At 48.3% G+C, this 11,498-nt stretch overlaps 2 protein-coding genes; both read left to right on the top strand.

Annotated features, from left to right (window-relative positions):
• Positions 1 to 6,939: 6,939 nt before the first annotated feature.
• On the top strand, positions 6,940 to 7,104 carry CHC_T00007746001 (hypothetical protein). The gene has a single exon (XM_005711449.1). The coding sequence runs from the start codon at positions 6,940 to 6,942 to the stop codon at positions 7,102 to 7,104; it is 165 nt and encodes a 54-aa protein (XP_005711506.1).
• A 43-nt stretch (positions 7,105 to 7,147) lies between these two features.
• On the top strand, positions 7,148 to 11,274 carry CHC_T00007745001 (hypothetical protein). XM_005711448.1 is given in 2 exon segments: positions 7,148 to 9,892; positions 9,893 to 11,274. 1 exon segment carries the CDS (start codon positions 7,148 to 7,150, stop codon positions 9,890 to 9,892), a length of 2,745 nt encoding a protein of 914 aa, XP_005711505.1. The 3' UTR covers positions 9,893 to 11,274.
• The last annotated feature ends 224 nt before the right edge of the window (positions 11,275 to 11,498 follow it).

Genomic DNA, 11,498 nt, shown 5'->3' with positions numbered 1-11,498 from the left:
GGCCACTTTTTTTGCAAAAATATATACATTTAAGCGAAACATTACTAAGTGTGGCAACTGGCGGAGAGAAGGAGCGGACAGGAGGTTGAAAAGGGCCGTACCAACGGAAAAATGCAAGAGGTGGCCGGCAACGCGCCTCGGAGGTTGAAGATCCTTGAGGGCTGCCTTTACTCGCTCGTCGTCGCGCTTATATGCTAACTTGTACGGTAGCTGCGCCGGCGAAGTCGTTCCGATTCGCCGATATGCCCGAACTAGTACAGGAAGGGGCTCTGGCCACGGAGCCGATTTTGGCCTGAAACGCGGGTCTCCTTTGCGCTTTCGCCGACCCTTTCGTTTCAAACGTAGAGACATTCCCGCTCGTTTGCTCGCTCTTTCTGTTGGCCTTCGAGGTGAGTCAAGCTGCCGATCGAACACAAAACCCGGAGGCTTTCGTCGCTGCTCGAGATGGTCCGTGCTCGCGCGTAAAGTGGCTACACTAAGTCAGTCGGACACCATTTCTTCAACGTACATGCGCTCAGTAATATTTCATTTTAGAAAACCTTGGGATAGCGGTTGTGAATACACAGAAAGAATAAAAATCCAATAACATTTTAATACATGGTTGACATTTTAAGCAAGCGTTTTTGTTTCGAAGATATCAACACATAACGTTTTGAGGTTGGTCAAAAAAGGGGTCATTTTTAAGCATTCAAAAAGTGCCTGGAAAGGACGTGCAGATCTCACCAAACTCCATCCTTCCGCAACGCAGAAGTCAACTGCGGTGGCAAAAATATGGTTTTCTTCTTGTTGAGCAAGTACAGGTCGAGAAAATTAAGTTGAAAATATAGCCTCATATGAGGTCATTTGTTGTCCAGACACTAGTTCGCGCGTCCACCTGTCTAGAAACCATTCAGGAAGTCTATCTTGGGCTCTGACCTCGTTCTGACTGCTAAGGCCGTATAGTCAAGTGGAAGAAATATTGAGAGGAAAAAAAACGTGATGTGGAAGGGGGGTAATCAACCTCAGAGGTCGAAATTATTCAAGCGCCTTCGTTCCCGATCTTCTCTCTGATAGGTTTAAAATATTGGTATCCTGTTGATCGGTCCGCTTCTTGCTTGTAATAGAGTAGCCGGTCCTTTTATGTTGCTCCACAGTAGCCAAAGTCTGGGGTTAACCCAAATCGTCATTCGATAAAAACATTCATATTGTTAGACGTAAGTTGATATGCGAATGTTTTTCATCGCACTACGTATGCACTTGGGAAGTGTTATGGTTTGTCATGGTGGGATAATTTAGTAAGGCACTACTGTAGTATCCGTGACAGCATCTTCTGCGGATAGTGATACATGTAATGACTCATATCTCGGCTAACACTAGAGCAATGTGGAGTTATATGATCTCGGATGGTCAGGTTAATTCGTAAGGCGCTTCGGGGTACTAATTCGGAGGCTTCAGGTAGGATCAGATGACGAGTGGCCTCCATCGGCGAAGTCTAGATGGATTGCAACAGAGAAAAACCTCAAATTAGGACTTTCGCAGCTCGTGTCGATAAGCATAAATAGTCGTCTACAGTGCACTACGAATAAAAAAAGAGGTCATCAAGACCAAATGAAAGCAAGAGCCACAGGAAGGCATTGTTTCCTCGTCATGCTACGGTCATGCGTACAAACTGTTAGTAATTTACGACGTCTCGCGTTTCATCTTAAATTGATTCCTTGCATCAACATCTTGAGTCCTCTTCTTGCACCCTCTTCTTGCACCCTCTTCTTGCATCGGTTTCATGCATGTCTCCAACGGTTGATTCCGTCTCTTTCACATTTCTGTACATGCTCCTCGCACCACCTCTTCCCACGCTGACATGGTTGGCGTACTCTTCGCAAGGCCTGTTACATAGAGAGCATGTCCTTCGCATCCTATATTGCTAGTAAGAAGCGCGTAGCTGTTTATGAAGACGGACAACTGAAGCGATCTGCAGGCAGTACGTACTACGACAATAGATGAACAGTTGCAAAGGTAACCAACCACATGCATTTCTATCACATTACAACACTACAAGTCACCCTCCCCATCCTTTCATCGCAACCTCTAAAACTCCGAGACTTCTAAGAGCACAAAAGGAAAAGGTGAGCATCCGTTTGTTGAAGAAAGAATTCTTTCTTTCTGTTTCACGCCCAACACTTCCCTGAGCAACCTCCTAACGATACGCCTCTGCACGGCCACGCTCTCCCTCCACACCACCTCGCGATCGATCCTCAAACGGATGCTCACAATGCTTTTCCTTTTGTGCTCTTATGAAGTGACCTTCTCCTTCTCCTATATTCTCTTCGCCCCCGCTGCTTCACGCCCAACACCTCCCTGAGCAACCTCCTAACGATACGCCTCTGCACGGCCACGCTCTTCCTCCACAGCACCTTGCGATCGATCCTCAAGCCGTCCGCGCGCGCGCACACCACACGATCAAACACGCCCCCTGTCACTCGTTTCGAGTACTCTCTCTCGTCTCTCAGAAGGTTCGCGCTACTCCCTAGACCTCCTACCACCTACCCGTGCAACTTACCTCAGCACAGCCATGACGTTCCCCCGCACACGGTTGCTCGCATACTTCGCATCTTCGAGCGTTTCTCCACGCAAAAAGCACGGTCTCGGCGAGATCCGGCCGCGCGCCAGCAGCATCGAAGACATGCAAGGGAAGGGGACCGGGAACAGACGGGGAATGGTGGGGACGGGGAATGGTTGAGATTAACGGAGAGTCGCCTTGGCGGCGCGAGCGGACTAAGGTACACGTGTACACTTAGTGATTGAGGACACGTGTGCGGTTTCCAATTCTTTCCGATCCAGAACTGCTGATTCCAGCCGTGGCACCTCGCCGTCCCCTCATGCATCTACAACACCAGTTGTAGATGCATGATGGGACGGATGCTTTACTGGTGTGACGTCGGAGCCGCCACCGGCTCCGACGTCTCACCAGTTGTACTACGGCGGCGACGTCGGAGCCGTCGAAGGAGTTGCAATGCAGCACGCATCGATTTGCAACCCGCATTAATTTTATTAGAGTCAGACATCAAGCCCGCCTTAAATACGCTCTGGACTTGTCCACACAATAGGCGAAACAAACATACAACTCGCACCCATGTGCACTACAAGGACGCAGACCTTCTAGCTCTAGAACGTCCAATAACATTCTACAACACAATAACTGTGAAATACTCACTATTTGCAATAAGGTGCAATGGATTTGCGTTTTGTGCAAAACCTTTGACCTCACACTCTGCTCATACCAGGTTAAACAACGACTTCTTTCCTCTCTAGAGATAGAACATGTACAGTTACACCGTCTAGGACTGTGATCGATGCGATTCTAGGAAAATCGGTCTCTGAATGCTCGCATTCACTGTACATAACTGGACATTTCATGACGTGCATAACGCAACGTGACTCTGTCTGTCCATGCGCCACAGGTTCAGCAGAAGATAACCTAACGTGTGCGTCAACAGAGATGCAGCAGTTCATTCTACAGTATGTGAGAACAAAGCTTGTTGTAAAAAGTACTTTTTGTGACTCGTGATAATTGATCTTTATCCAACTGAATTGAAATGAATGGAGCACGGATGGATCACTGCGGAGCTATGGACGGAAGCGGTACTCGAAGATCATTGCATTCTGAAAAGGTGTAGGTAGATACGGATGGAAAGGATTTTTCTGCTAAACCCCTAATCCCCTAATACTCTAGCGTATACCTTACTGTACTGCAGCTTTCTCTCTATAGTAGAGACACAAGTGCTCGTAGTTCTATAAAATGAATGGTAAAGTCAAATCGAGGCGAAGGAGGCCTTAACACACTAAACTAGCTTGCCCATAACTTCTTCAATACCCATATAGGACTCCTCAAATATTTAAATTAACGTTCTATTCTTAACTCGTTACAGTATTTGCACACTGAATGTTCTTCACGCCACATTGGAAACCGCCACAATCTAACCTTAAAATAGGCCTACCCTGGAAAATTCATTCCGGAATCAACCGTAGAGGTGAGGAAAAATCGCAAAAAGGGAAAGAAAGACATATTTTTCAACACTTGAACTTTGGTTTTCTTACCATACGCCCAGATGAAGGATAACCACGCGACAAGACCGCGATGCCAAGAATCGAAATAATCTTATAATCGGGTTTCACTGTACAGTATCCTTATATTGGGGTTTCTCAGTGCTGCACATCGAAAATGCAGAGTGCATCAACAATTTGTGTGGTAGCTTTTACGCATCACAGGACTTTACAATCAAATGTGTTTTTGCTTTAGTTCCATCCTGACGCAGCTTGTCCAGGCTGATTTCATGGAACAAGAGTTGGCAGAATTCATCAAGTTCAAGAATTGCTTGATTGGCGGTTTGATCACAGCATTTTGGTTGTTCATCCAATTCTTAGAGGCAGGACTATTCATCCACTTTGTAAGCATTGGGCATATCTTTGGCCAGTTTTTCTTTTTTGGGCCGCCAATCCTCGAGATGTACCGGATGTTCGGTAGTATCTTACAAACCTGAAATAATGAAAATCATACGAGAACCAGATGCACGTTTGGGTGTTACAAAAATACGCTCCAGTTCGAAGGACAGTGCAGACGGCTGGTCGGAAAAGTTTGGACTTACATCGAAGTAGGCATGGGCTGGACAGTTTCCACGGGTTGGTGAATACAGTGTTGGCTTCGCTGCGGAATGCTTCTTAGCCAACACATTAAACATAGACGGCTTGGTACCTTTCTTAATACAATCGCAGCACTCCTCACAAAGAGAATAGATAAAAAAGTCGAGGCCCTCTTGATCTAAACGGTTGAATCGATTGAGTTGCTCTTTCCGTTTCCAGTCACAAGGGTTCTGGTTCACATACTTTCGAAGTGCAGCTTTGCACGGGGGCGAAGTAGTTCTATATATTGACCGGCAGTTAGGGAAAAGGCCATTGGGCTTGACCGGCTTGAGGGCACAGCTTTGACAGAGGTTCGGCGGTAGATGAACTCCGGCACACGTCACCCCTTTTCCTTGGGCGGCTTTGTTTCGATGGCATGGAGCTGGTCCTGCTTTTCCCTGCACCACGCATAGGAATGATAACAATGTCAAAAACAAAACGAAACCCTTTGAAAAAACCATGCCCCCTAAGCCTGTTTCCCTGCTAGTTGAAGAGAAAGACGTTTGTCGGTATGAGCGTTCTCTTGAATGTGTGATGAATATGAAAGCAAAGATATATGACTTCGCCGTATTCTCAGTTCGGTCTCCGTGAGGCTTCTGTTATTCCCGAACAGTTTTCTGTTTATTTTTCTGTTTGATGTTCACTAAACCACCTTGCAAAAGGGCCTGCTCAAATGTTGGAGCTCGGATAGGATATGAAAAGGACCTCATCTACAGTCCATTGGACAACAACAAGCCATCGGAATGTAGTTGAAATCACTACTGAATTTGCACCTCCATGCCGTACAGGAAAATGATATCTCTCGTACTTGCAACTTACATGGCCTTGTCTTGCATATCGAAAACTTGGTACCTGGCGTTAAAGCAATTCTGTAAATATTAATGTCTTTTGTCAATCAAATGATGGGGCCTCCGACATGTGCCCTCCTATTTGTGATAGAGATACTTATGGGCCGAAAAGTCTTGTGATTGTTTTTTGTTAGTAGCAAGTGCAAGCGTGAGTTCACGAGAAACATGGACAAGGAGCGTACCCCTTGCCATCTCTCTCCTGATTTCTAGAATACATTACGACGATACTGCAATTCGGTTCATGGGATCATTACACACACGGAGCGCGTGCCCGTGTATGAAACAATAGATACACAATAACGGGGAGGGGAACAGGCTGCCTTGGGGGACTACCACTAGAGGGGCCATTGGAAAAATTTCAAGGTTTATTTGACTTCTTCGTCAGACCGTAGCTTCAAAGTTGAGAGTGGTGGTCGTTGTGTGTCTAACGACGCAATTGCCCTACTGTTTCTGCCAGTTCTACAGCTTTTGTGAGGGGCTCTCCGATCAAACTTCCTGTCTGTGCCCTGCAGTCCTTTCAATTTCGGAAGGAATACAACAACAAAATATGTGCAAGTCCTACTCATGCAAGAAAAAGTGTCATGCACAAATGCCCCGTCCCTTTTTTTGTGCATAATTGAATATTTGCTACAGCAATTCCACGACACGAACCCTGAATTTTGAAAGAGTGCCAACCCAGACTGCGAACATGGCAGAGGTAAAAAAAAAAAAAAAAAAACAGCATAGAGGATGGTCGGAGAATACGCAAACCTCACGGACGCCAGCCAGATTTCAGGGGACAAAACTAAAACATCGCAGTTGGTTCTGTGCGATACGTTATACATGTTCTATCGAGGACGCACTGAAGGAGACCTCTGCTCGACTCCATGACTGCAATTTTATGTATTGATGGGAAGATAGTTTTCAAAAATTAGTCATATTTCTAAAATGTGCGTGCATCGAGGTTCAGAAAAGAGCATCACCGTTTTCAGGAGTTGTAACTGTTGTAGGGAGTTGTGGCTCGTCGTGGGTGAAGGGGCCGTCATCCACCTGACAACGATGGTGTCTCTCTTGGCGAATCCAGCAGGCGGCCGTTTGTTTCCTCTTCACTCTTAATAAATAAAAATATTCGCGCAATTTTAATTTTTGGCAGTGGCCCTCTGTATGGGGTGTATGAGCTGTTACCCGCTGCATGTTACCCGTGCTCACAGATCATAGCATCCTGTCATATCTGTGCCCAGAAGCATTCAATCCGAAAATCACATGGCATCTGCATATTATCATAACAACGGCATTGTCGGATAGTGCGTAAACATAAAAGGCGTTATAAAATGCACCGACCAGGGATTACACTATGATGTGGCAATAGAAAGTATTATTTAGGTAAATTCAAGGGGCCATATTCCAAGTCCTGCGGCTACAATATCTAAATTGTGCAGATGTACAGTGCACATCTATGGCGCAGATGGGCGCGCCATCATTTTGGCGCCAGTATCTGCTCCTGCGTTTGCCGCTAAATCCAGAATCGTGGGCACCCCACGAAAGCACCGGCCATGGTCGAAGACAAGATCCAGGCCGCCCCCACCCCGACCGTTGTGCCCCCAGCAACTGGGTTCACTAAACCTCTCCTTTTCAAACCTTCTATTCCACTTCTGTCCTCTTCAATGCCCGGGGTACCAAAAGACCACATGACCGCTTCGACGATTTTCGACGACGACCCCGCATCTTTCGGCGCCCCCACTTCCCAACCTCAGAATGAGACGCGTTTCAGTTTTGACTCAGAATTCACAGCCCGCGTGCGAACTGTTCTCGTCGCTGGGAACCCCGGGAAAGAATTCGATCATGTGCTCACTCTCCACCAAGCCATGACCGGAGCCATCCTCTCCGTAAAGCGCCTCAGGAAAGGTAACACCGCCAGCGATACCCGTCGCAAATCTTCCAGTTCTCGCGCATTGTACCCTGTCGCATCGTGTGTCAAGATCACGCCGTGGGATGAAGTCGCAAGGACGGGAACCGTGGCCATTCATTTTGACAAGCCTGACAATGTTGATGTCGAGTCACATGAAGTCCGCCAAGCGAGGCAGGCAGGTAAGCTTGGAAGGTCTCGCCAATCCACTAGAACAGCTCGCACCAAGGTCACCATGATTTCCGTTCGCGGTTGGTCTTTAGAATCCGTGGCGGCCGTCCGCCAGACATGGGACGCCCTCAGCGAAGCGGTCGCACTGAGAAGATCCATCAGCAACGCTCAAACGCCACGTGTCTCATCCGATCGCATTACTTTGCGCACTACCATTATTGATGAGAAGACCAGGATGCGAGAGAGGCGTCGACGCTCTGAAGATCGCCGGCTTTTGCCCAGCATTTCTCCGTCGTCTACAGGTCGACTTTCTCAGGGACGAAAAGCAATGAACATCATGTCTTCATCCAAGAAGGCAACCGCTGGTCGGTATTCTGCACTTTCGAAGGGAGCAACTGGACGAACAAGCTTTTCAGCATCTCTTATTGGCGCTCCCAACCTCAGCGACTTTGACAAGAAACCGCTACGGAATGCTACCCCCAGAACTCCTCCTGCAAAGGCCCCTGCTCCAGTTCGCAGAGTGTTGAATTGGAACAATTCACCTGACACAGACCCAACGCCGGCAAACTCAAATTCTATTGCCACGCAGAAATCTGGTCAAAAACGCGAACGGGAGACCGCTTCATCTGCCGAGGTGTTGGCCAAGCGACAAAAGTACATCTCAGAGCAGCTCAAAAGTCATAAGAGGCTCTCTCAAACTGCGCCATCGAATAGGATGCTGCGCTCCAGCCTGCAGACTCTTCCTAAGAGCTCCACATCCTCCATTTCCAATAATGCTTCAGGTATTGTCAATGATGGAAATACATGTTATCTCTCTGCCACTGTCCAAGCTTTGATGTGTGACCAGGATCTGATGGACCGTCTCCGCAGACGGACGCAGTCATGCCCAAAGTCGGCACCGTTTTCAGCAGCATTGAAGGAAATGTGTGACGATCGAGACTCTTCGAAAACGCTGAGGGCAGGGCTCATCCGACAGGCCGTATCGAAGCATTTTTCTCAATTCTCTTCTTCAGACCAACAAGACGCCCACGAGTTTTTTCTTCGATGTCTTGATGTCTTGGCACGAGAGTTTGCATCGGGAAAGCTTCAAGAGTCCCCGACGCACGCCAGCTATTCCCTTGTACAAGAACAGCAGTTTACATGCACATCATGTGGCCACCAAACGAAACCGCGCCATGAAATTTTGCGAGGTCTGAGCCTTGATATACCAGAACTAACAGAAACGAGTGGTGAAGTCATAGAAATATCCGAACGCTCCATCCAAGACCTTGTCAATGTTTACTTTGCTCCTCAAGATTTACACTTGGATTGCGATAGTTGTGATGGGAAAAATGCCAAGTCACACACTGCGATCGTCCTGCCACCCCGCTCTCTTGTTCTTCACGTCAAGCGGTTTGGTCTCGATTATGATAGCAACACTGGAGTTGCCTCGATTACGAAAATTTCTGACCGTGTCAATATCCCGGAAAGCATCTCCCTATGTTCAGTTCTTGCCCGTACAGCATCGTCATTCCAAGATGCTGTTTCAGCAAGGACGTGCGCGGATCTCGTTGATAAGAATTCGCTTAGTGATGTAACCACGAGTTCCGTTCACAAGATCGGGGGTCACTTCTCACCACCCTCAATTGCCCCAATAGATAGTCCAGTGCCATCATCAAAGACTCAATGTCTTAGCCAAGTTTCTCAAGTCCAGCCACCGCCAGAATCGGATCCATCCAAGCGACCCCGCACACATCATGAACCTTTTAACTTAGCACGACGGTTTCGCGTTCTTGCAAATCCAACTCATGGTAAGAGTAATGTTGCCCTGTCCACAAGTCTTACCAAGAGTTCCTCACACCACCGCAATCCAAACGCATCCGCTCAGGATGAAATTCAAGATGAAATATGCGCATCACAGGCCAGTATAGCAATAGGCGGTCAGGTAGGACTTGAACATCACGTGAAAGCTATCACAGACCTCGGCTTCTCCAGAGCCGAAGCGCAGCAAACTCTGCGAGAGGCGAATCACGACATCACACTGGCCATGGGCCTGGCAATGGACAAGAAGCGGCAATTGCGAGGAACGGTCAAAGACCTCAACGACGATCTGCTTGATTGCATCTCTGAAGTAAAGCAAAGCAATGTCGTCGGAAACAGGCCTTCGGGAAAGTACAAGCTCGCTGCCGTTATCCGTCATCACTCCGATACTACCGACAATGGGCACTATGTAGCTGATGCGTTGCAGTCGGATGGATCATGGCTTTGCTATGATGACGCTTCAGTCTTCAAAATGAGCCACACAGAACCCCAATCGCGCGAAGGATACTTGTGTTGGTACATTGCCGAATAAATTACCTCAGTTTTGGACTCTATCATCTCTTGAACGTGAAGTATGCCTTCGACACGTTAGATGCATCGGGAGGGGTCACTGACTTCAAACTCTTTCAGGCTGCAACGAAGTGGAGTAGAGAGTCCGGTAGCTAAATTTCACTGACCAACTCATGCAGCTTTAATGTGACGTCGCCGCCTGAAGCCCTTAATCCATCTGCGCAAGGCATTGGTCACCGTTCGGTGCCATGGCTCACGAATGACCGCGCTAGCCATAGCGGTTGTGAATATCGGCACGTAGTCACTGCTAGAAGATGAGGAATCGATTTCAATTTCAGTGCCGCTAATCGGGGGAAAGCGTTCCAGGCCCCCCAGCCGGTGTTCCCTGGCTCTCGCCCAAGAATAAGATCTTGATCGGAATGGAGCTGTGATTCCAGGCGCTAGCGTCAGTCTCCGTTCCTGGAAAGAGCTCGCAAATGCCGTCTGGGATGACAAAGGCCAATCCGGCTCCGGCGGTTTCGGTTGCTCGTAAGAAAACTCAAGCGGCATGCCGCCGCGAGTAGCACCAAATCGTCCAAACTGGGCGTTGATGGAGGTCCCATCCCATTACCTGTTCGTGATACCGACAGTGCGCGAGTGCGGAGCAACCGTACACGGCTACTACAACAGCAACTAGGGCGTCAAGTAGGGGGGACTTGAGTCATAATTTTGTTGAAACGTCCCGCATAGAACATAGTCAGCGCCGTGCACGCGGAAGGGGACGGGGCCAACGACGTCGTTAACTGCCCTCTGAAGAGCCAGGCCCCTGGTGAGACCAAGACCGGTTGAGGCAAGCTGAAGAAAATAAATGATTGTCGAAAAAACACATCACTGAATGGCCCACCTGTACATCTGCAACGGTCATGTCCAGCCAGACAAAACCCGGCATTGCATGCAGTGACCATGATTCACCTCATGCACGGGCCCCACCTTCCAGCTCGTGAGTCCCATGATGCGCACACCATATCCTCTTGCGGCAAGAGCAAGAGGTGCCACCTCTTGCTCTTGCCGCAAGAGTCTTGCCTGGCATCCGAAAGGGGTTGTCTAACAAGAACCTCCAACGAGAGATGGGTTACAGAAGCTTGCGCATCCAGATCCTCTGACGGAGGCGAAAGCGAGGGAATGCCTACATGCTCTGAGCAGATCTCGATGTGTCCTTAACAAACACTGGATCCACCGGCGTGTTCGAAACTGAAATCTTCGCGAGCGCGCCATGCGTCGAAAGCCTGATACTTCCAGTATCTTGACGGTACGTCCTGCTCTGGCACATCGAAAATACTTTCGTCCATGCGAGCAAACAAGTGCCGCGGTGGGCCAACGCAGCCGCCCATGTTCGAATAGCTAATAAAGCTCTCGTCGAGATGAGTACTCGAGTGCTTGCGCGTTTCCTCTAAATGCCCTTATAATGATTTCGGTCTTCCATATCACAGGGCGGCGAATAAATCTAGCCCGTTTTTCCTTTTTCACGACAAGGATCTGTACCATTCTCAGAATGAGCTGCACAACTTTTCTAGAATTTATTCAATGGGCGTCCGCGGACCTTCCCTCTAATTCGCTTGTACCGAGGCAGCACTAGCCCATCTCAAGCC

The sequence above is a fragment of the Chondrus crispus genome, genomic scaffold (assembly GCF_000350225.1).
Source record: "Chondrus crispus Stackhouse genomic scaffold, scaffold_83, whole genome shotgun sequence".
NCBI lineage: Eukaryota > Rhodophyta > Florideophyceae > Gigartinales > Gigartinaceae > Chondrus > Chondrus crispus.
This window is presented reverse-complemented; position numbering and strand designations above follow the sequence as displayed.